The 23,881-nt window shown below is 48.3% G+C and overlaps 1 protein-coding gene across 2 annotated transcripts in view; it reads right to left on the bottom strand.

Moving 5' to 3' along the window:
• The window catches only part of LOC144099029 (diacylglycerol kinase theta), a 70,633-nt gene extending 47,352 nt beyond the window's left edge, over positions 1 to 23,281 (bottom strand). For both annotated transcript variants that reach the window (XM_077632034.1, XM_077632035.1), the window contains exon 1: positions 21,680 to 23,281. In XM_077632034.1, coding sequence (XP_077488160.1) covers positions 21,680 to 21,968 — 289 coding nt within the window. In that variant the 5' untranslated portion in view covers positions 21,969 to 23,281. The remainder of the gene's footprint in view (positions 1 to 21,679) is intronic.
• Between the last annotated feature and the right edge of the window lie 600 nt (positions 23,282 to 23,881).

The raw sequence follows: 23,881 nt of genomic DNA, 5'->3' as shown, positions 1-23,881 counted from the left end.
GACTCCAGTGAGTAATCCGCAGGAAAGGTTACCCTCAACAGAAACAACAAGCAAATATCGCAAGCTGATTCAAGCGCCGCCCACGACGAACTTTGTATTCAGCGGTAAACGTGTTTTAAAGAGGAGTCTAAAACAACTGTAGTGACAACGTTGGCGGTGGGTTGGAGAAACATTTACTCCTCAGTGACGTCACAGACGAGGCTTGCAGCGTGTCACGTGTGACGTTTCACATTTTCTCTTTTTCAGTCCGCCTTTTTTTTTGCAACCTCGAGCGAGTTCATAATTTATTAAGATCACCCTTTGTTCGTTTATTCTGATTTCGTGCCCTCGTTTTCTTTTTCCACTCTGTCTGCGAGCTGTCGTCACGCAGCCAAACTTGTTTTATTCCTCTTGGCAGACAGTACGTGTTTCCCCTCCCCGTGACAATTTCTAACCTGCCTACACTGTTTAATAGCAGCGAACATGATAATGATGATAACAATATTATTCCTTGAAATCACCTGGCCAATTCACTACCCTTAACGCAAGACGTCATATGCCCAGAGCGAAAACAACACAGAGCTTAGCGTTACAAACTGTGTATCTCTCCTAACTTCGACCAGTTTTTCTACCATATTTTTTAAAATCCTAATTCTCTTTTCTTTCAAATCTTCTCTTATTCCAGTTTATCCATTGGCGTCTACAATTATGCCAGCACACATTGAGCTTAAGTTCACAAATGGCCGGCAGCAAGCGCCTAAACGCCGGTAGCAGTTGGCGCGCCCAGATGTCCACCGACGCGTTCACATATCGCTCGGAGCTCAGCATCAGCTGAAATCACCACGAGCACCCCTCACTAGTTTCTTGAACAGTTAGTTATTCGGCAATATTAGCGGGAAAAAGTGGGTACGGTTCTTCTAAGACCACATCTCGCGCTGTGCGCATCACAAGTCTCCACTGCAGGCACCACATGCGCCACTCGAAAGCAAAGGGGCGCTCGAGCAGCGGTCGCGATCCTGCCTCCAACGCAGCGACGAGGGCGGAGGGCCAGCGGAGAAGGGCGAAATATTGATCCGCAGTCTGGCAACAGCGAGAGCGCCGAAAAAAGTTAACCAAAAGAAAACATACACGAGAGCCAGCGTTACGTTCGAAGCCGTGCGCGTTGTCTCTGCTCCGCCGCAGTGCCCCACCCCCCCCCCCCCCCCCCCCCCCCACCCCTCCTGCGGGTTCGGTGGGAGACTGCGCTTTCCTGCCAGTCTGGTGCCGTACGAGCGCTGCTACAAAGTTGCGTTCTCAGGGACTGAGCGCACCACTTTTTTTTTCCCTGCCGTAGGTCATGCTGAATGCAGCAGCTGTCATTTCTATACAACGCGGAACGTTGAAATGACTGGAAGTTTCTATCCCCCACAACGTCTCATCTGCGTTACATAAGCAATTTTACATGGCCTATTTCGACTAGACAGTAGCTTTCAAATGGTCACGTACACTCTTTAGGAGCGTAGCGAAGCACTTATGGCAGCTATTAAGCTCTGAATCTGATCAAATTGAGGGGAGCCGTAGTCCTCACGTTCTGACACGTTTCGGTCTTTAGGGGTGCCGTAAGTGCTCCGTTATCCGGTTCAGAAGCAAAACCCTGCTGCTCGGTTACCTATGGCAAAGGGGGTACACTCCGATGCCAGCATCCATCACACCTATCACGAAAGCAAGAAGATAGATAAACGAAACTGATCAGTCTCAAAAAATGCATCTCATCAGTTTGATGTTTAAAGTTTCATTTTGACCACATTCACTAATTCCTAAGTTGTATAGCTACGCTATGTTGAAAACTGTCGAAAAATCAGCAGTCAGTCTTCAGAAATTGCTCAGGTTACAGCCTAATACATTCCTTTTAATCTGCCACTCTCTCCTCAAGGTTCAGTGAGAGTTAACAAGAGTAGTTTTTGGACGAGTCGGCTCATCATCGTAAACTGACTGAAAAGCGCTGCTCAGCCGATCGCGGGCACAGGTACAGACAAACGCTATCTGCCTTATCATCCGTGCAGAGCTTTTCTGTCTATTCACTGAGAGTGTCACGAGTTTTTTTTTTTTACTGCTCTAGAGTAAAGGAAGGTTTCGTTGTTCGCCACACGCCACCACACTCACTCACTCAACACTCTCTCTCTCTCTCACACACACACACACACACACACACACACACACACACACACACACACACACACACACACACACACACACACACACACACACACACACACACACACACACACACACACACACACACACACACACACACAAAATTAAGCAACGACAATTTGAACAGGAGCCTTCCTTCCACGCCCACTGAACATTTGTCCAAGCTCCGTGCAAAATGTCACCCCACGTAAGCTTCCCCTGTAAAGCGTGCACTGCGGAGTACTTTGTGTCGATGGAGGAAGCCAACCTAACGAGGATCCTAAAGATAACTTGATCCCCACCCCGCGTCCAATAATCTTTCAAGGCCGCTCAGCCGGCCGGTGTATATTCAGCGCGGCAGGTTGAGCACGCGACGCCCTATCCACCGCAGCCGGACAGATGGCCGTGCTAAAAATACGTCCGCGTACTCGCCCATCGGCCGCGCAAGGGGAAACGCTAAGACTAGGCGCACAAGGAACGTGGCTGCGTTTCCTCAGTCTCGCACTAAATCGGCTCCTTTCATTTTCTCGTCGTAGCAGGAAGCAAGAAAATAAATACGATGAACTCAGTCTCGTGTTGAAATAAAAACAAAAACAAGAACATTGACTCGCCACGGAGGCTTGCTTTCTCTGGAACGAGTACTTCGCGGCAATATTGACTGCTCCCGAAATCGACGGGACGGGCGAACCGTTAGAGAGAAGAGAAAATCGCGAACGCGAAACAACAATAAAATAGAAAGCGATCAAGCGACTTCGGCTGTCACGAGGCATATTTAGAACACGATAATGCATGACATTTACATGAGGAGAAGGAAGATCTATGAGAGTTCATGGCGTGGTAGAGACGAAAAGCAAAACGTGTTATTTCGCTGTTTTTTTTTAGCCTTGCCCACGTGCTAGTTCAAATATCTGCCATAATTCCACCGTTCAGTGTTTCACATGAAAGTGACATCCAGTAAATGCAAACGTGATGTTCAGCAGAAAAATCAGCGGTTGTTTCGGCTAATGTTTCAATGTTTCAAAACGTTGTTTCAAAACGAATAATGTTTCAAAAACAGGGACAAAGAAACATAAACAGGGACAAAGGAACAAACTATCGTGTGAGTGCTGCGCTTTCCCTGAAAATGACACACACCTGAAACCTTCGGAAGCAGCGCGGCCAATTGTGCACTTCTAACGCTAATAGTGTAAGGCACTTCGAGGTTTGATCGAGCTACAGCAATAACGCTGAAAACTGCAACTGCAAAAGCATCTGCACCCGCCGCGGTGGCTCAGTGGTTAGGGCGCTCGGCTACTGATCCGGGGTTCCCGCGTTCGAATCCGACCGCGGCAGCCGCGTTTTTATGGCGGCAAAACGTTAAGGCCCCCGTGTGCTGTGCGATGTCAGTGCACGTTAAAGATCCCCAGGTAGTCGAAATTATTCCGGAGCCCTCCACTACGGCGCCTCTCTCTTCCTTTCTTCTTTCACTCCCTCCTTTATCCCTTCCCTTACGGCGCGGTTCAGGTGTCCAACGATATATGAGACAGATACTGAGCCATTTCATTTCCCCAAAAACCAATTATTATTATTATTATTATTATTATTATTATTATTATTATTATTATTATTATTATTATTATTATTATTATTATTATTATTATTATTATTATTATTATTATTATTATTATTATTATTATTATTATTATTAAAAGCATCTGCACAACGCAGTCTCGTGTCCATTCTTCTTGGATCTAATCACGGTTGAGCCAACGTTCGCGAACCCCATCGCAGGGCACCGTAGTCCCCAGAAGTTCATACTGAGCGCCAGCGTGCGCAACTTCTTCGTACCTTACGCCTTGGCCAGTCAGCCTAGGGTATGTTTGGTTCCGCCAACCAGTGGACCACTTCACGAGAATATACGCCTCCGGCAACTGTAACAGGCTTAATTAAGGGTCAGTTTCACATGTGGTACCTTTTACAGTGCGTCAAGCCCTGTAGAGATAGGTAACCTGCAGCTGTGCGGTACACACCCCAGCTTCCAGGTTTTGGTGTCAGCATCTAGTCTATCTAAACCCCGATAACAAATGACATAGTGTGTAGCGCGTCATTAATATTTCGGTAAGAAGCAGCTTCCAAATGCATTGGAAGGAGATGACGCTGGAGCTGATGACGATGATGATTTCTTTTTTATTGTGCAGGTGAAGCTTGGCCGAAGAGTGCCGTAAAATAACGCTAGAGAAGGGCTGGAAAGTAGCGCGTGACTAGTCTCCGCGATACGCAGATATAATGCAGACTATGCAGTGATTATGTAGTTCTAGGGAGAAGTACCACCGCTCGTGGTTTCGCTCTGTGGCTGAGCCCTGCGCAGTTATTTATGCAGCACGCTACATACTTTCATTTCGTTATCTTTCACCCTTACCACATTTTTACCCTCCGCCTGTGCTGCCGTTCTCTGTGGCAAGAACGGTTTTTAGCATAAGAAGACGCTCAAGGAAGGCTGTTGTTATTACGCGAAGCTTCTTGAAAGTGAGGTAGTGTCACGCACAATACTCAGCTCACTGTCTACTCCGAAAAAAATGCCTGCGAAAAGCCACAATATTTATTCTGGCACGCACGTTGACACCTCACCTACCATGTTTTCATCGTGCGCTGCTCGGGTTGTCGCGCACCACAAGGGTCCGTAGCGCCCTCTCGCGTCCTCGTAGCTGTGAACGGGACGTGACGTCCATTAGTGTGAGTGACTCTCAATATTTCAGGCGCCGCGGCCGTTCCTCGGGCGCTTAACCTGACGCGTTGCCTACAGTGACCGCTGTAGAAAGAAACAATTATGTGCGCCCGTCTAATGCGCCGCGCTTATGACAACCACTGAGCCTTAAACAATGCGCACTTTATGTTTGGGCTGATTGTGGTCGGCAAACTTGTGTGTGGCCTCTTGGAACAGACCTTATTGTTCAATAGTGCCACCTCGTATGTTGCTTGACCTAGGAAGTGAAAATAATCGGGCATGTAAAAGAGAAAAGCTCTCTTCGGACTAAAAGCAGATGTAGCCTTCTAGACAACCACGTAAATTTAGTTTCAGTGCTAGTCAGTCAGTTACCAGACGGTGCCTCTAACAACCGCAGAAAGAAGCGAGATCACGAGGCAAACTCCTCTCCCCCCCCCCCCCCACCACCACTCTTTAATAATCTGGTGTCAGCTTTGTATATAAACAGCACACTCTCCACTTCTCTCTCACATCATTCCACGGCTCGGATTCGCATTGTCCCCTCCATCTCTCCTTAAAGGAAACTTATGGCTGGAGCGTCAACGCCAGCTCCTGCTTTCGGCTAAAAGAATGTGCAGAAACTAAACCCATCAAGTCTCTCTTAACTCGTCTTTACGCGTCGTAGGAAGTGACTGAAGAACACGCCGCTGCACTAATGCTGTTTACACACTAGCGTAATCAGGAGTAAATGACAGGCACACACTACTGAACAACACCCATGCACGTAGTCCTATCCCTGTGTTTGTTATTTTATTCTTCTGGTCGTCTTCCCTTTTTTGATGTTTTATTTTTTTTACAGGAACAGGACGACGTGACGCACATGTCTGATTTTCCGAAGAAGAAAGTATTCGCATCCTCTGCGAAGGCACTGGGTTCGAATCGTGGTACCGCCAGCAACCCGCAGGTCAATGATCGCCAGCGTCCCTCGGCCTGGTCCTTAGCTTGGAAACGATGTCAGTCTATCTTTCAGATCAAAACGTTTTTGTAAAAAGAAGTCTGGCTCCACTTCTCCTGCAATTATTTTTTGTTGATTTGTGCTAAAATAGCAAAGGGAAAAATATCAGCGTTACCTTGCGGCCGCCCTTCTTCTAGTTTCTGGAACCAGATCGGCACCGACAGGACCCGGCAGCCTCAGCAGCCTACGAGTGGCCGTATCGATCAGCGCGAGGGTCACTGCGTTCCCGTGGCCGCTCGCCGAGCCAAACCTGAGCTGCACTTCCCGCAGTGCGCAAAACAGCACCACACGCAGCTTATGCCTTCTCTGCAGCGCAATGTATACAATGCCACTGCACGCCACTGTTCTCCTAGTCTCAGATGAAGGCTAAGTCATGTCCTCTTGGTATGCGAGTTACCGAATAGAAAATTTTCAAAACGTCCAAATGGATATTCGACCCAAAAAGCTAATAGCAAACTGACCTGTCGATGATTGATGCAGCTAGAGTCGGATACAACTCAAGTCCGAAGCGGCTTTTCCCCGACAGAGGACCCCCTTCCCGCCAGTGGCGTCGGCCGATTCTCAAGAACCTGCTAGCGTGACAATGCAAGGAGAGGACTATCCCCTTTCATCTGCCACTCCCTGTATTGTCATGCTAGCAATCTTATGAGAATCGGCTGACGCCATTGGCTGGAAGAAGGCCCTTTGAAGGAAAAAATCCGCTTCTTTCTTGAGTTGTATCCGACTACAGTCAGCTATCCACAAACCACTGATCGAATGACTGGCCAACTTCAGGGTGCGCGAGGTACACCGCCGCAGTATAAGTAGTACAGCGGGCTCAATGTTGTGTCCAAGTAGTACTTGCTACGCGCAATGTTGCGCCCATCGCCAAACAATGTGCCCTGAAAATGAAGACAGGAATACGCTCATTCGCTCGCAGTCTCGCATATAACTTGCCATAGACGTTTCCCCTGTCACGCTAAAGTGGAGAGTAAATTTCAAAGAAAAATACAGGAATTATTTAGTTTTAAGTTATTTTTTGCGGAACTTCTTTCCTGGTGTATCGCAGTTTGCTGTTTCAAACCGTCCCGGCTAGCGTTGAGCACTATGTCCTAATGAAACAGGCTTGAAAAGCCCGTGGAACTCAAACATCATCTCCTGTGCCGTTCCACAATTCACGTAACCAATCTCTCCATACTTCTCTTATCTTGAGAATTAGCCAACGTTCCTTGCAGCAGCACTAGAAGAAACTGCGTGTCGAACTTCTCTGCCATTTTTGTACCTCACGAGTGGCCCTCAAAACCACATCGGCTAACACTGCGCACCTACGCTACACGTCTACACCGCGTTTCGGTGTCTAAGACACAACGCGCGTTAGACTTTCGCTGTATTCTGCCGAGCTATCACGCTCACGAAAGAACCTTACGTGCGAGGTCCTTCAACAGTTCGCCTCCTGGTCTGCGGCGTGAGCTATAGGGGACATTAACTGCGGGTTTCCGTGCCGATAGCAGCGCCATTACACGGCCTAGTGAGCGGCGACAGAAGCTTCGACCAGGACGCTCACGACGCCACCTGTGCCCAGGCATATCTCGATGCACGGGCGTCCGCTTTCTGTCGATTCCACGCGCAGTTTTATTGCGTGACTGGGCAGTGCAACGGGCACCCACGCAGGCACAAAAGAAACAGGAAAGCTGTCAGGCACGCGTCTGTGATAGCTAAGAACGGGGTCTCCCTTTTTATCGCGACCGGAGTGTTTGCTCAGGGGAACTATCGCAGCGATGTCCGGGCAGAGCAGGTTCCCTATATAGCTCCCACTTCAGAGCCACGAAGTTGCGAAAGAGAATGCATACGCTGCTTCTACCGGTCACGACATACAAAAAATGTACACGTCACTCAATTCTACTATGCGACAGCAACCTAACTATATCCAGCCCTGTTTGTTTTTTAATGCGTATCCTTCTTACCTATACCTCTCGTGCACATTTTTGGTTCTCGTACTTTGTCTCCAAACAAACGGTTGTGAAGATACGACAAGCAACAAACGCACACGGTGTAAACTAAACGAGACACAAACAACTTTTTTTTTTGCTCGGAAGAGGCGAACTTCTGGGTGGAAAACAGAACAAAGCAAAAGGAAAATTTATCAACGCCCCCTAACCGAGCAGTCGATAGAGCGAGGGACTCGCTACGGCAAGTGACGCATACTTGAAGTTTCAAGGGGACGCCTCTGTTTGTCGTGTGTGGTGGCGGCCTACACGTGCGCGCCTGCGTCTTCGTACCCCCCCCCCCCTTTCTCCCTGACCCTCTCTTCTGGTTAACGGGACAAAAGAAAGAACGAAAGATGGTGACGAAGAAAACGATCTCGCTGCTCGATTTATCGACGGGTTGCCCCGGCGCCAGTACGGACGCGTACACATGCTGAACTTTCCTTACTCGTGAACCTGGTTTACGCGGCCGTTACGACTTGTAGAAAGACGGGAGAAACAACACGCTGAATCAAATACCCCCCCCCCCCCCCCCCCCCCCCCCATCGTCAAAGGCACGCTAAACTACGCTGATGGATCGGGAAATGAGCCGTGACGCGGTGTCGGGCTCCCAAAATAAACCGACGGGCCACTTGCTGTTCACGCTGCCTCAGAAGGGGTAACGGGTAACAGACGGTGCTTGTTCGAAGAGGCGGAAACGGCACGCAATATCGCGGCCTCGTGACGTAAGAACCAGTTGCCCATATCAACGGCCGCCGCTTATTGCGGGCTCTCTCTGTTCGCGTGTGCGGGGAAAATCCCATTAGTAAAGCCCTCTTGTCCTCCTTAACACGGAAAAGAAAGATGCGCTTTGGGCGCCAGCAAGACTATAAGCACAAAGAGTTTGCTTCTTTTTCTTTGTTTTTTTAACCACGGATGCACAGTGACTGGAGGCGTGGAGATAGTCGCAAATTCTGGCTAATCGACTGTACCGTATTTGAGGGGGAACTGTTACTGAAACATGCGAGGCTGTAAGTGGAGCTTCAAAGTTTCACATGTATTTGGTTAGATTAGTAACAACAGTTGTAAAATGTCTGGTTTGTATCTGTTGCTCCTCACTCTTACTGCAGAGCTCCGAAAACACCTGCTCGTTCCTGAACGGTTGCATGGTTTTACAACAACGTGACCACACAGCCATCGCCTCTATTTCATATGGAATCGGAGGCATATGGGAGAGATCCTTGTTCTGCAGTGGGCGTAGTTAGACTGAAGATGGTGATAATGGTTACGACCTCTATTCCACCTCTCTTGTCTGTGTCGCTTCCTCGTTTTTTCACATCACAGTCTAGCTTGAACCCTGCCGAACTGCAAACATTTTCTCGACCCAGTAGTCCAGGATTTACTATGAGTCTTGCAGGGCGCTTTTCTTTACCTATCGTCTGTCGGCCTGCCTCTCCGTCCATTTGTTTGTTTGTATGTATGTATGTATGTATGTATGTATGTATGTATGTATGTATGTATGTATGTATGTATGTATGTATGTATGTATGTATGTATGTATGTATGTATGTATGTATGTATGTATGTATGTATGTATGTATGTATGTATGTATGTATGTATGTATGTATGTATGTATGTATGTATGTATGTATGTGATGATGATTATGGATTTTTATGGTGCAAGGGCAGCTATGGCCAAAGAGCGCCACGGCACAAGGTATTTTTTCTTTTTCTCAAGGTGGGGTCAAAGACCCCTTTCCCAAGCGTTTCACCCTAAAATAAGCCGAGCACCAGACGAGGGGAAAGCTTGTACCCATTGTATCACCGGTGGCTACCCGGCGGCACTGGGGATCGAACCCCGCACCTCCCACATACGAGGCGGATGCTCAACCACTTGGCCACCGCTGCGGTGCGTATGTATGTATGTGTGTATGTATGTATGTATGTATGTATGTATGTATGTATGTATGTATGTATGTATGTATGTATGTATGTATGTATCTATGTATGTATGTATGTATGTATGTATGTCCCAGTCGAAAAACAACAGAAAAGTTTGTCAGCTCAAGTTTTTCTGGAACGCTTTCGACCAAAACTTTGAACTAATAATATAACTTTTTGTAGTAACACCTGAACTTTGTGTAGTTACTGCAAAAAAGTACTAAAGAACTACACACATTAGAAAAGTGCTAGAGAAATAACTATATCACTACAGAAAAAAAAAATCAGTCGTTACGACACGATTCTGTCGTTTTTTTTAGACTGGGATGTATGAGAATTTCTTCCATCTTCAAGATTAACGTGCTAGTCTAGCTAGGTAATTAGCATGCGCTACGGCCTGGGCTCACAATATTCGATGATTCGCCAAGCTCATTCAGTGCTTGGTCTACAACGACTCCGACCTCAAAGTGTCGGCCGGATTCCCTACCGCCAGCCGCCGCGCATACGGGCTCCACTGGCGGACACAGCCCCGTCCTTCTCCTTCGCGTAATGTACGTGAAACCCGCGCCGCCGCCAGCGGCAGCGCACGTCGATTGCCCGCTGGCGTCGCCTCGCGTACGCGGCCAGAGCGCGCGCGCGCGCACGGCGGCTTCCCCCTTTTTCTCCTCATCGACCCTCGAGTTGCCCTCTCCCCCGTCCCTGCGCTCCCCTCTTTTCCCTACGCTCTTTCCCCCACCCTCCTTCTCGCCGCCGCAGCCAACTGCAGAGGGAAGCTCGGTGTGTGCGTGAGCGTACGTGCGTGCGTGTGTACGACGCCGGAGTTAAAATGGCGGCCGCCGACGCCATGTTCAATAAGAGGAGGCGGTGGTGCCGCCCGGCTCCCGCGCCTGCCGCCGCTCATCTGCCGCTGAGCGCTGCCCGAATTATATCGCTACTCTCTCTTCGACGTGTAGTAGGAGGGGGCCGAAGAGAACCAGTAGTCCAGGAACGACACCAACAACTGCTGTTGTGTATCAATATAGTAGTCGGCATGTCTCCACGCACGTTTTATCGCGCTTGACGCTCATTTCCGCCTTGACCTCGCGCCGTATCTCTGCGTCTCTGTACACACACAGCATTCATTAGGGCTACACACGGTACAGTCGTCCACATACCTGTCTAGACGTTTCGAACTGTGCATTGGGGAGTTCACTTGCGTCATTTACGAGTGACCCAGGGCTAGAAACAAGGCTTTATCATACATGTACATTCCCATTGGTTATGTTTAACTACTGATGTCTTTAAAAGCTATATCGGACCCAACGGGCAGCAGCGAGTGTCATAAATGCACAACACAGCGTGCCGTATTAGCGCTGTAGACAAATGTGTGGACGACTGTATACGCGTCGCGTGTTTAGAGTGACCTGAGTGGTGTGGACATGTATATATCGATGTATCACTCGACAGCGAATAATTATTTTGTCCAAAAACACCGATTGGGTTTCTAGAACAAATATCGCTCAAAAGACGGAATAATGCTCACTTGCAACATTGCGTCAAGGCAGCGTCAAGGGAACACTGCGACCTGTGAAAGACGCCTTTTATTAGCCAAGATAACTAGCCCTAGTATAGAGCAGTGGGAGGCCCTCCTGACTGACTCCGACCCGAACACACTGCTTATGCTGGTGACGAGGGCCAAGGCGGCAGCTAAGGCCAACGAGATACTGGAATAGGGAAGACCGACCACTGAAGCTTCAAATCTCTCTCTCCCCCACCCCCTAGTCCTAACTCTTCTCCTCCGAAATAAATGTTTTTACTATTACTACTACGAACCAGGCCCGTAGTGGAGGACTCCTGATTAATTCCTACCAAGTGGAGCGCTGCATTTCTAGACACGGACAGCCAACAGCAGAGGCCAAGTCGGAGTACACGAACATGTTCGAATGTGAAATGACGTGTTCGGTCGGCATTTATTCACTTTTTATTGAGCGTCTGGAAAAGAAGACGTCGGCACTGTCCTACAAAAAACGGTACAGCGCGGTTCAGGTGTCCGTCGATATATGAGACAGATACTGCGCCATTTCCTTTCCCCAAAAACCAATTATTATTATTATTATTATTATTATTATTATTATTATTATTATTATTATTATTATTATTATTATTATTATTATTATTATTATTATTATTATTATTATTATTATTATTATTATTATCAGCCCACTTCTTGGCATTGCACCCTGATCGTGAACACTGCAAGGTCGTTTTGCGAGCACGTAAACAGTACAGCACAAGCGCAGCTCGTCACTTCACAAATCAACCTGTTCCTCGCTCACGACTCGGAAAAAAGCGGCCGTTGGCTCAACGGCTGAACGTGAGCACACAAGACCACACTATGTGGCTCGATGCACAAAAAATGAAGAATTGGAACGTCTTTATAACCGCCAACGTACAGTGGGTCCCAACACAAGACAATTCGCCGTCCGCCATCAAGGTAACTGTCGCGAGCAACCGCTAAACTAAGACTGCGCACAGAGGATTAAACAACAAAATTTCTGTCGCTCTCAAAATCCCCTAAATTAGAAAACAGAGGAAGCCCGGTAATCCTCACAACCAGTGCGAACTCAAATGAGTGCTTTGTTTCGACAGATAAAAGGCTGTATTCTTAATGTGCGCGCTTTGGTGATTTTACTGTGCATTTCGTCACTAACCTAAAAAGAAAAAAGATCTGCCGCTCACTTTGCTCCGCGCATATTTAACATGTGCAGCCTTGGTCAGAAGTGTTCGGTACACATGGTTTCGTTTTCAGCCGTGTAGTGCAACACTTACGGCTCTACTGATGGTCAAAAGATCTTGAAAAGTGAGAAAAAAGTTCTGCCCACCCTGCAGCGATTTAGAGTTATGCACTCCACACCTTCCCTCACGGCGTGATTGAGGTTTCCGCCGAGAAATGAGACAGTTAGAGCGTGCTTCCTTTTCTTTAAAAACAAATAAACAATATGCGGCTGAAAAAGCAAAGCATGTGTACCGAAGCCACATTTCTCCAAGGCCATACGTGTTGTGCTACTTAAAGCTCTTGACAGACCGTCCATGGTGGCTCAGTAGCTATATAGCGTGTTGCTTCTGACCAATTCGTCCCCGCAATATTTTTACTACGGCGACATGCGAATCTTCCCTCGCCGATCCCAGTTAGTGCAAATTGCCCCGTAGCCCTCCACTACGGCTTGCCACGGTTCCCGCGGTGTTCTTTTAGCGCACGAAAAAAAATCTATCAATGAGAGCGCTTGTCACCTACAGCTGTCGTGTTTGACCTGCAGGAGTCTCGTACGAGCAGATGCATCAGTAGCTGTACAGCCTACGCCTTCCTTCCGCATTCACACGCGCGATACTCAAATGAGCCGGATGACAGACACAGCTGGTGTAAGTGTAATAATTTCTCAAAGACAGCCTCAAAACAATTTTTATTGTTCGAACTTTCCCCAGCACAGCACTTGCTGTAGAGTCTCTCTCATAAAGTGCGTGCGTGTTGTGTGAGTGTGTGTGTGTGCTTCACCTTCATCGTCATTAAACACGCGTCATCAATGAACCTGTCTGAGTTACGGAGTCGTCAGCTACGAGTCACCGTTACAACGCTGGAAGAAAGGTAATTAATAGCTGCACTTTCTGTTCGACGTAATCCACCGAGGTAACTAGGGCGGCGCGCCTTCATGAGTCTGCAGCAATAACCTTTCATTTACTTTTTGATCAGCTACATACCAACTTCCACATCTGAACAGCAAGGGCTTCCGGATAAAATCCGGGGAAAAAAATCACACGGACACCTAATTACTTTGTGTGTTGGCAATGCGATAGCATTAGAAGCTGCCGATGCCTTTACCGGATGTCACCAGACCGGATAATTCCTATTGGCTGGAGAGGAATGACCTCACCAGACATGAAGTGACGTCACCACCAGACCGGATAAATCTCACTGGCTGGGTGAAGTGACGTCACCAAACAGGAAGTTACGTCACTTCCTGCCTAGTGACGTCACTGCATCCAGCCAGCTGGATTCACTTCCTGTATGGTGACGTCACTGCACCCAGCCAGTGAGATTTATCCGGACTGGTGACGTCACTTCCGTTCAGCCAATCAGAGTATTCTATGACCGAGGAGACTTTTTTTTCCCGATGATGCTCCTAACGCTATCGCATTAAAAAAGCACCCGCCAGTTCTTTCCGGCGCGTCTTTGAGCGCTGCGCTGTTCAACCGTACACATCAAGCAGCCCAACAGTATGCGCACGCTTCGTTCCGGCCATTAGACTGGCGCAATGTCCATGCAAGAGCCAAGAGCTGCTGCTGGAACGTGGCGGGTGGCGTCTATGTATAGCTGCTGAGCCTGAAGCCATTAAAAGGCTTAAGGGCTGCACACATTCACAGAGGCACACTGGAAGGACGATTTTCGTCTCATTTCCTCTAAATGTCTGGAATGCATAACTGGTTGTCGCAGGTGTCACTGAGCGTGCCATCAGTTCGTGAGCTGGCCACTTTTTAGTTCTCGTAATGACCGCAAGAGGGAAAGAGGCGTGAGAAAGCGTTGACGAGAGCTGGGATTACCAGCCCAGCTAGGAATGCGCACCGTGCAACTCCCAACGGATAGATGAGAGATAAAACGATTATCAAAGAAGTCCGGTGTGGGATGATTTGATAAAAAAAATATCGCGGATGTGCTGACTAATACCAATCATCGCAAATATCTAGGGGGGAAAATAGAGCGCATGCGTTGCGCGTGTACGGTAAATTCTGTTCGTTTCCCAAGAAAGCGATGTGAAGTAATGGTGCACTTTCGTTATTTCTTCCCGTGGACTGACACCAAAATAACTTTTGTGGCACGCTTGCGCTTTGAGACTCCACTTCATAGAGTCACTTAAGTTCCCAGGATGCAAGGAAAGGTGACCGCGGCTTCATCTACTTCTTAGTGCCGCACTCGGCCCTTAATGGGAGAGTACGGCACTTCGATGTTTTGCAGTGCCCAATGGCACTGTTTACCCCCTTCTTTTTTAATCCTCCTGCCCCCCCCCCCCCCCGTCTCTCTCCACCTTCAATATAATCAGTGCCCTTCTGGAGCGCATTCAACCTTTCTTCCCCGTGCATGCTTTTAATACGTATCCTATTTTAAGGCTCTCACAAGCTGTCGTCTCCACGAAAAAACATGATTAAACCATCCGGCGCATGAATTAATTTATTTGCTTCTTTTTAAAGCGCATTTACCCCAGGAAGCCCCCTAACTGAGCAGAAGCTGTTGATCTGACTATAGACGTACGATGTTACGCAAGAGCGCTTGAACGTCACGAGAGGCTGTCTAGTGTTTTATTCCGAAGAAACTGCTACATGCCGGCTAAAAATCGTCGACTACAGAAAGAACAACCTTCTTTTTTTCTGTGTGTGCGTGAAAAGCCGTGGACGTCACGTGCCTTCCTTCTTGAGATTAAAGCACTTTTCTTCTTAGTTTTTTTTTTTGAGCATGAACAGCGCAGCGAATCGTGGCTGTTGCCCACCGGCCGGCCCATTCAGCGAAACATTCGCGCTCCGTGAATGACGACGCAACAGGGTTTCTGCAGTTATAAAAGCGAGTCAAACGAGTCGCGAAAGAGTTCAACGCGCGACGCCGAGCGACTCGCCGGTATAAATGCTTCGTCTATCTGTGTTTATTGCGCCCTCTGTTTATTGCTGCCTCTGTTTATGCTCACTGTGGTGCAGGCCAAAACAGGACGATAACGGGAGTGTCTGCGAGAGCAACAGATAGCGCTCGAATCGCGACCAGCGGTTTTGTTCGCAAGGAAAATAACTGCGAGTGATGCGAGCGCTTCTGGTCCCACGGAGCCAATAGCCCTGAAAACGCACTGAGCACCCCCAAGGAGCGAACCTGCGCCCCCCCCCCCCCCCACCCCCCCTTTTCGGCCTTTTCGAATTAGTTTCGTAAACGAGTAAAAGAGAGAACGAAAGATGAAAGGCGGGGAGATTAACTGAAAGAGTGTTCCGATTCACTACCTTGCACTGGGAGAGGGCAGAGAAGGATGTGTAAAGGAAAGAGGTGGTCGATGTAAGGATCTAGGACGTCAGTAAGGACGTGCGTCACGACCTGTCACGTAAGCAGGCTACCTTAAGAAACCGGAGTATTGCCTGGCAGAAAAGAGAAAAAAAAAGCGGTCTCTATATAGACGCTTTGTGCCCACTTCACCTTTCGCAAAAAATATATTAAGAAAAAGATTACTCCTCACATCAACCTGAGTTAAAGCTAGTCGGTCTCAAGTTTCTCTGCTTGTGGAATTGTGCCCGGCGTAACAAATTGGTGATGCATAGTGACGCACACTGTTTCAACCGTATACAGCAGACCTCCGAACTTCTCTATATGCCTACTCCGTTCAGAGACGTCGCTCTAACTGCATATTCACGAAACTAGGATTCGACTGAGTGACTCCCGTTAATAGTATTCCGCAGCGTGCTTTTGTTTTGTTTTTTTTTTGTTTTTTTTTAGGCGGCGAAGAAACGACAGCTGTAATGAACGTGTTCTGGCCTCATTTGATAGTTTCACAACGATGAAAAAAATATATATATTTTCCCCACACTATATGGATTCTTCGCGTGGAACACTAAAAACAAGTTTCTTAAATAAAATAGAGAAAAAAGTGCTCTCCGCTATCGCCCAAGCAAAGTCAGTGTGAAGAACCACAGCATAAAAGAAATTAACATGAAAAACGAGCAGTTAACTGTGAAATGAGCACGAAACACTCAGAAGTAATTCAAATATAACAAAAAATGTCCGACGGGTGAGGTCCTCATAAGTAGGCAGAGTGAATACCTTTGCTGTATTTATCCGAATTCTTTTGAATAGCCATCATGCTACGAACCAGTTGCCTTTTCTTTTATGGCAAGTTTTCTGGGAAAAAAGTTTTTCTAATTGCTAATTATGGAAAGCTGCACAATTCCTTGTGTCTACATCAAAAAGTTACATCATTGGTTTACCGGCACTTAGAACGGCATGCCAGTACTACTGGTGCAATATCACCACTAACGTTTTCTATGCGTCTGGAAACATAAATGTTCAACAAAAATAGCGTAGTTTGTCAATGATGCGCCCAGAAAACAGCGTCTGAAAAGTATATAAATTCGCAATCACCAGGGAGCCTGTCGCCGCAAAATAATAATAAAAAAACGCGGCAGTGACTTCAGAACAGGAGAGGATCACTTATTGTAATTCCTGAACGCTTGCATGTCGTAGTGCAAGAACACCGTGTAACTGACTTGGAACAAGCTTAGTGCGACTATCTTAACAGGGGTCCTCTGGTAATAAACTTGAAGAAGGTGAATACCAATTGCTTTTCTCTTGCCATTAGATTTAAAAGTGAGGACAGCAGTTCTATCTATATATGACTAAAGCTTGATGTATGTACTACAGAATAATAAATTTAATGGCAGCAGTAGCGGTCCCACACAGCGTCAGTACCATCTTAAACAGCTTTTTATCTCGTGAAAACGACTTACTGGGTTTTGAAACAAGATTTTTTCTACAGCAGCCTTAGAACTGTTCCCCCGGCCTGGTCCTGTGGTGATGTGGTCTTCTTCATTATGCATTTTTCTTTGTTTGTGTTTGTGTGCGCGTGTGCGTGTTACACACACATCGCACAAAGAAATCAAGAAAAGCATCGCACAAGAAAAATAAATCACCCAGTATTTAACGGGATATCAACCTGAATATGCTTTCTTTTGTGCCAAATGGTTTGATACTTACTCTAAAGCGGTAATAATCGTTATATAACACCACTAATTACACCATGCTGTGAACTTCAGGAACATGCAATGGCGCATTTTCTAGAAACTCATCCTAAAGAATGTCATTTTCATGACGCACATAGGAGGGATACAGTTTCCTCAGCCTTCCCCTCGCCTGAATATGCATCGCTCACCATTATCACCATCATCTGGAGTAGCCTGCCGGACAGATCACCAGGCCAACCCTTTCAGTGTTCACACTAAGGTGTGTCGTCCCCTTTTTCCAGATATTTCACCAGCAAGATCACTGAAGTTTATCACAGTAAACACACACGCTTTTTTCGTCGCCTACGGGGGTGCAAAAGTGATAGCGACTGCTGCACTATAAGTAATCTGTTAGGCGATCCTCACTGGATCGTTTGAATGCGTTAGCAGCCAAACGTTCGTTATATCCGAAGTTGACATTCATATTATCCGAAGTCCAAACACGAAAGATCGTTATATCCAAGGTAGAGGACTTGATTCATTATATCCCAAGTAACACTCATAAATTCGTTGTATCTGAGGTTACACACAAATATTCTTTATATCCGAGGACAGCACACGAGAGGTCGTTTTATCCGAAAAGGCGCAGTATGGTTCCTTATATATCCTAAGCAGAATGGTAAGCTCATAAAGGTATTAAACTAAGTTCGTTCACAGCCCGGTGAACAAGTTGCCACCTGCCACTGACAGAGGGCGCTCACCATTTTCGCTTGCACGTACCCCTCTAATGCTAACGCATTAATAGCCGCACCATCTCAAGCTTACTTGCAAAGACACCTTCAGTTCCACAAAAATGTGTCGTAATGCGTCCCAGTTTTTTTTATTTTGTGCATTTACGATATTGCGAGCGCGGTTATCCTATTCCTGTGAATTCAGTAGTTCCCTGATCGTTCTTCAGAAAAAGCACTACAAATAACGACAAGAGTGACATGAATATTACATGCAATAGTGTGCTGAAACGTTATGACTAACATAACGCAGTTGCTTTGAACTCTTGAGAAAATAAAAAAGCAGGCTAAATTCACTACATCTGCAAGAAGTGGCAGCATCCAGGTACTTTTGTGCAACCAAAATTGATAACTTATCCTGGCGTTTCGATATCATAAGTTTGACCATTCGATTTCTTCAGGTTTCGTTGCTTATGCGCTGAAGTGGGCATTTCGCTTCCAACATCAGGCTGCCCGACTTGAAACGGAATATGCATGATTAGTGTGAGAAATGCATTGTAAATTTAACACCGGGAAACTTGGAATAGTTCAAAGAAGAGCGGGCTGGACGCTTATCTTTATCATCATTATCAGTGCCACCGCCACCAATATCATCGTCATCACGCTAACCGCTAACCAAGCCCTCTGAAGAACAAAGGTACCCCCTCTCCCCTTTTCTCGAGCCAATCGCGGCTGCTCTGTGATCGGCAGCATGCTGGTATTCATTTCCAGTTCCGATTTTTGGGCCTCATGTTGTAAATATACCCTGAAACAATGTAATGTACTGAAAATATTAAATAAAATAATTAAATCTGAAACTCCTCAACACAAATCTATATAATCTTGTACCCTTACACTATTCACCCATGCGGTTGGAAATTGGTGGCGAACGAAGATCTCCAAAGTTTTTCGCGCGCCCCTCGAAGCGATGAAGCGACCAGGATAGCTGAGCCATTCCTAGCCTTCCTCAAAGCCATCCCTATGGGCCGCACAGCTGCAATCGTGGCATTTACCTGTGTCTGCATTATCACATCTGTCATTCTGCATTTCATTTATTTTTTCTTCAGTTTTTATGGAGAAATTAGCGATACCATTTCATTTATATTTCTTCTATTACCCTTTTCATCATTCTCCCCTGAACTCGTGATCAATGATGCATCTTCAAAAACCGAGAACGCCTTCACAGCTGGCTTTTGCTGTATCCTACCTTACGCTAAGACTAGAACTTCGCTGGAATGGGCGAATTTTAAGCCAGAGGAGCAGCTACATTGGCCAGGATGGGTGGGACAGACTGACAAGGTGTTTTGTTTTCGGTAAACTAATCAATTTTTTTTTATCTACTGGGAGGCCAAATACGGACAGAACGAGACCAGAGAAAGGAAATATCATCATTTATTGCGTAGGCGGTTTTTCAAAAACAATGTCCGAGGCCTCAAAACATGTCTCATCTACTCAGAAAGCTCTTATCCTGCAAGCTTGCTAAGCTTAGACCTCTAAAGGTTGAGCACAAAAACAAAATCATCATGAGCACAAGATATGGAGAAAAGTGATAAGCTCAAGTGTGGATGAACTAAGGCGTTTTCGCAATGCCACTGATTACCACAAGTAACTAGATACAAGGTTTCAATCTAAGAATATTTTTCCTAACATGAATAATCTACGCAGAAGCAGTTTACTATCAAAAGCAACACGCATTGATTACATACGCAGTTGCTCCATCAAAACTGTACCAGCTTCTAAATGTGCCAATTGTGCACACCGCACTAGCCAAGAAAAGAATGTGGCTTACGATGTGCTATGCCTTTTAGAAATCGAGCACACTCACAAAAACACCAACTAGTAGTTTAAGAGAGCTTTGAAGATAAAGATTATTATAACGTGAAAGACGACAACAAAAGCAGGAAGTAATGGTACGACCCATTTGCATAACGGATTTTAGGAGTTGTGATGCGAAAAGAAGACATTGTATTTCACTCGTAGTCAAAGCACTGGACGTTAAATTATACTCCGAGGGCGCTCTACCACTGCCCTGAGTAGACGACACTCGACTAATTTGCATAATGGCACCGTACGTCACTGGGAAGGATGCGAGTTGTCAGAAGTGTCCGGACTCTCTGAGAGGAAGAAGACGTTTGCATATGCGGGCATTCCACTATCTTTTCTTAATAGCGCGACTGTTAAAAGTGGGATCGAAAGTAGTCACTAAAGTGGCTAAACTTTTCCAAGTTTAACTAGGCGCCCCTGCTTGTTTATAAATAAACATCATAGCTCGAGACCACCAACTTACACGATCACAAGCGAGCCGCTCTTTCTCTGTAAGAACGGCATTGATGCTATATTTAATCCAAAATAAAAAACAAAGTTCACGTATGCATGGATACTCGAAAAGGTTTACGACTGGTAAATAACCGCCCGTTTTGTTCTCACGCCCTTGAAGCTTCCGCGCAGAGCTCAGAGTAGAATCGTGGTTTCTTCTCTCCGACTCCGTGAGCTCAGTGAAGCATCATTTGCAAAAAAAATCACGTGTTCTTGAAAGAACTCTGTCAGAAAGTCGACAGAAACGCTACTCGGAGGGTAATTACTGGTCTAAACTTCCACGTCATTGAGTTTCCTAATCACAATGGTCGTGGAATGATGATGCTGTGTAATTGCCTGAGGAAATTCCTCTAGGCCTAAACTCACCACATGATAAGCAATCGTTTGTGCTCTAGAAGATTTTGTACCCAACAGTTTTACCTCCGCGTACTTAGCGCATGCAATAAAAACAGAGATGTTCAGACGGCATAATGGCGGCAAAAATACCCACACTGAAAGCTAAACACGAAGTTATGCAGCTACTGTGGGCGAGTTTTCAGAAAGGTTACGATCAAATGAGTGCGTCATTGAAGCCATTCACATAATGTGCCTCCGCCCCTGATGATCTGGTTGCCAGCACGCATCGTAATCGTAAATCGCACTGCCCAGTTCTCAGCGCCCAACGTGACAACTTCCACCGTCGTCTCGGTCTCGTCAGGAACCTCCTCTTCACAAAAACGGATTCAGAGGTTGCTGCTCATGCGTTAAGTCAACATATAAAAGGAAACTTTCGACACCGGCAGCAATATTCATGATACTTTCTCTGGAAAGTGCTTTCAGTGGAATGTATCATGTGAACATGACGCCTAGGCCTAACGTGTGCAGAAGCACGTTCGTTTTTCACCAAGGTTGCTCATTTTACTAATAGCCAGTTTCACAAACATGCTGCGCTGCTTACTGCAGCACTAAACAACGTGCGACCTGTCACCTGAAGAACGTTAGGTATTATCAAATGTCAGCGCTAATGTTTCACGCACAGCACATGAGTGGGACCAGCCGGTCTTGCAGAATAAGCGCTTGCCCGACCTAGGTCAGCGGTGCCCGTGAACGGGGTGGGCGGCAGTGTATAGTGAGGTTCGAGCAGACAACGTTGGACAGGGAACCTACCTTCGCAAATGTACCCTTGACCTATGAGTCCCCAGAGCATATCGGTGCAGTGATGGCAGTAGGTGGGCTTGTGGAAAGTCCGCTTGGTGAAGTAGTGGCCGTGGCCCGTCTCGTACTCGGGCTGCTGCTGCTGCTGCTGCTGCTGTTGCTGCTGCTCGTCCTGCTGCTGCTGCGAGGAGCCCTCAGCGCCGGCCGCCGACGTCGGACTGGCTTCCTCTTCGGGTTCCGAGCATTGCTGCGGCTCGCTCGAACCGACGCCCATGTTAGGCCTGGCTGCCGACGAAGCCATGTTTCTGCACCACCGAAAACAGCTCGCCACCGCTTGCACTCAGCGAGCCGGTGGCGGTAGTAGCGGGGCCGCGTCGCAGCGGCGTCTTGGAGCCCCGCGGGAGACGGACGCCGACGCCTCCGGCGACGACGCGGTGCTGCGGTCGTCGGCGCGACGCGTCACTCCGGCCCGGCTCGACGCCGCCAGCTTGCCATGTCACCGCAGCGCCCGCGCGCCGGCCGGGCGCCTTGGACACGCCGCGGGGATTGCGGACACGAAGACGCGAGGACCGCGGGCTCCGGCCGCCGGCTGGGGGTCCCCTCGCGTCGTCACCGCCGCGGTCACCGGCGGTCTCGGCGAGACACGAGCCGACCGGAGGGGTAAAAAAAAACAACACAAAACTCCCCCTCTCCTCCTCCCCCTCTCAGTCAGGCCTAAAAGCGTACACTTCTACGGCGGATCCCTCGCTCGAGCCTTGGGCGGTCGTGCAGGGGTCCGCTCGAAAGGGGGCCGTCCGCGTAGGCCCCGAGTCCCGCCGGGCAGCGACCGCTGACTGTGCGGGCGGGGGGCCGGCAGAGAGGCGCGCAGGCTTAGCGGCGCTGGAGCTTGGGACGAGGGTTAGCGCCTTGAGGCAGGCCGCCGGAGGCCGCCGCTGCAGAGGCCGCTCCACGGGCGAACGACGCGGGGCTCGGCGCAACGCCGGCGGGGTGCTGCTGTCCCGGCTTCCGGGTCGCGTCCTGGCGAGTCCTTCTTGGCGGCCGATCTCGATGACGGGCCATCGCCATTCGACGAGCACCGCACACACAGCGGGGAAGTTGGGGAGGGGGGAGGCGGCGAGCAGAGGAGCGGGTGGGGGGAGGTGTGTCGAGGAAGCAGGCTGTGTTGTGTGTAGCGAAAGGGGAGCCTCGGTCACGCGAAACAGGCACGTACTACAATCACGTCGTCGGGCACAGTTTTCCCTCCTTGCGCGGAGTCAGAGCCGGCGCTGCGGCAACGCCGGGGGCGGCCGGCGGCGTCGGTTCGGTCGCGCACAGCAGGACGGGCCGAGGCCGGCGCGCATCGAGCAGACGGTCGGCGGAGGAGCGGCCGCGGGATCGAAGAGGCCCACCACGGCGGCGCTCGGCGGTGCTCGGCGGTCCCGCTGCGCTCTTCTTCTCATCGGAGTCCCTCGCGAGGGTCGGCCGCCGCGGCTCGCTGAAGCCGTCACACTCGACGCCAGTCGCAACTCTTGGCCGATGAGGACGGGCGGCCGGGTCGCATCCCCAAAACACGCAACGGCGGCGACGACACCGGTGCGCGGCGAGCCTCTCGGGCCTGATCCGCGGAGCAGAGCCGAGGGAGGAAAGCGGCGGGGGGCGCTGCGGGCGACGCGCGGTGGGGGAGAAAGAGAGAGGGGTGTGAGCATCCCTCCGCACTCTTCACTCTCTCTCTCCCTCTACGCGTTAGCGGTAAACGCAGAGGCCGCCAGAGATGCGGGCGCAAAAAGTAGTGTCGTTCCTGCCAGTCTGTATTTAGCACGCCAAGCGTCAAGTCGGTTACTTAGCGTTCAATCCAAATGTGTAGTGGCTCGCAGCATGGACCAGTTAGATGAGGTAGGCACAGAAGCTCAGAAAACGTTTTCTTTTGCGCTCTTAACGGTCGCGGTGCTCCACGCCCTCATCAGACAACTGCGGAAGTGCTTGAGATTAGTATTGTTCTGTTATTTTGAGAACTGTACGCTCAGCATCCATAGTCCGCGAAAAAAAAAAACTGCATATGCACAAATATTTAGCTTACCCTGTAAATTCTTTTACATTTTCTCTCAATTCCGTTCGCTAAATTTGCTTGAATACCGGGCCTTTACTATAGGTCCAGATCCAGGTCTCGCTAAGGAAACTAGAAATATTAGCTCGACAGCCATGACTTTGTACCTAACAAACGTTATGCTGCTCTGG

The sequence above is a fragment of the Amblyomma americanum genome, chromosome 7, assembly GCF_052857255.1.
Source record: "Amblyomma americanum isolate KBUSLIRL-KWMA chromosome 7, ASM5285725v1, whole genome shotgun sequence".
Taxonomy (NCBI): Eukaryota; Metazoa; Arthropoda; class Arachnida; order Ixodida; family Ixodidae; genus Amblyomma; species Amblyomma americanum.
Note: the sequence above shows the minus strand (reverse complement) of the source record. Positions and strands in the feature narration are given on the sequence as shown.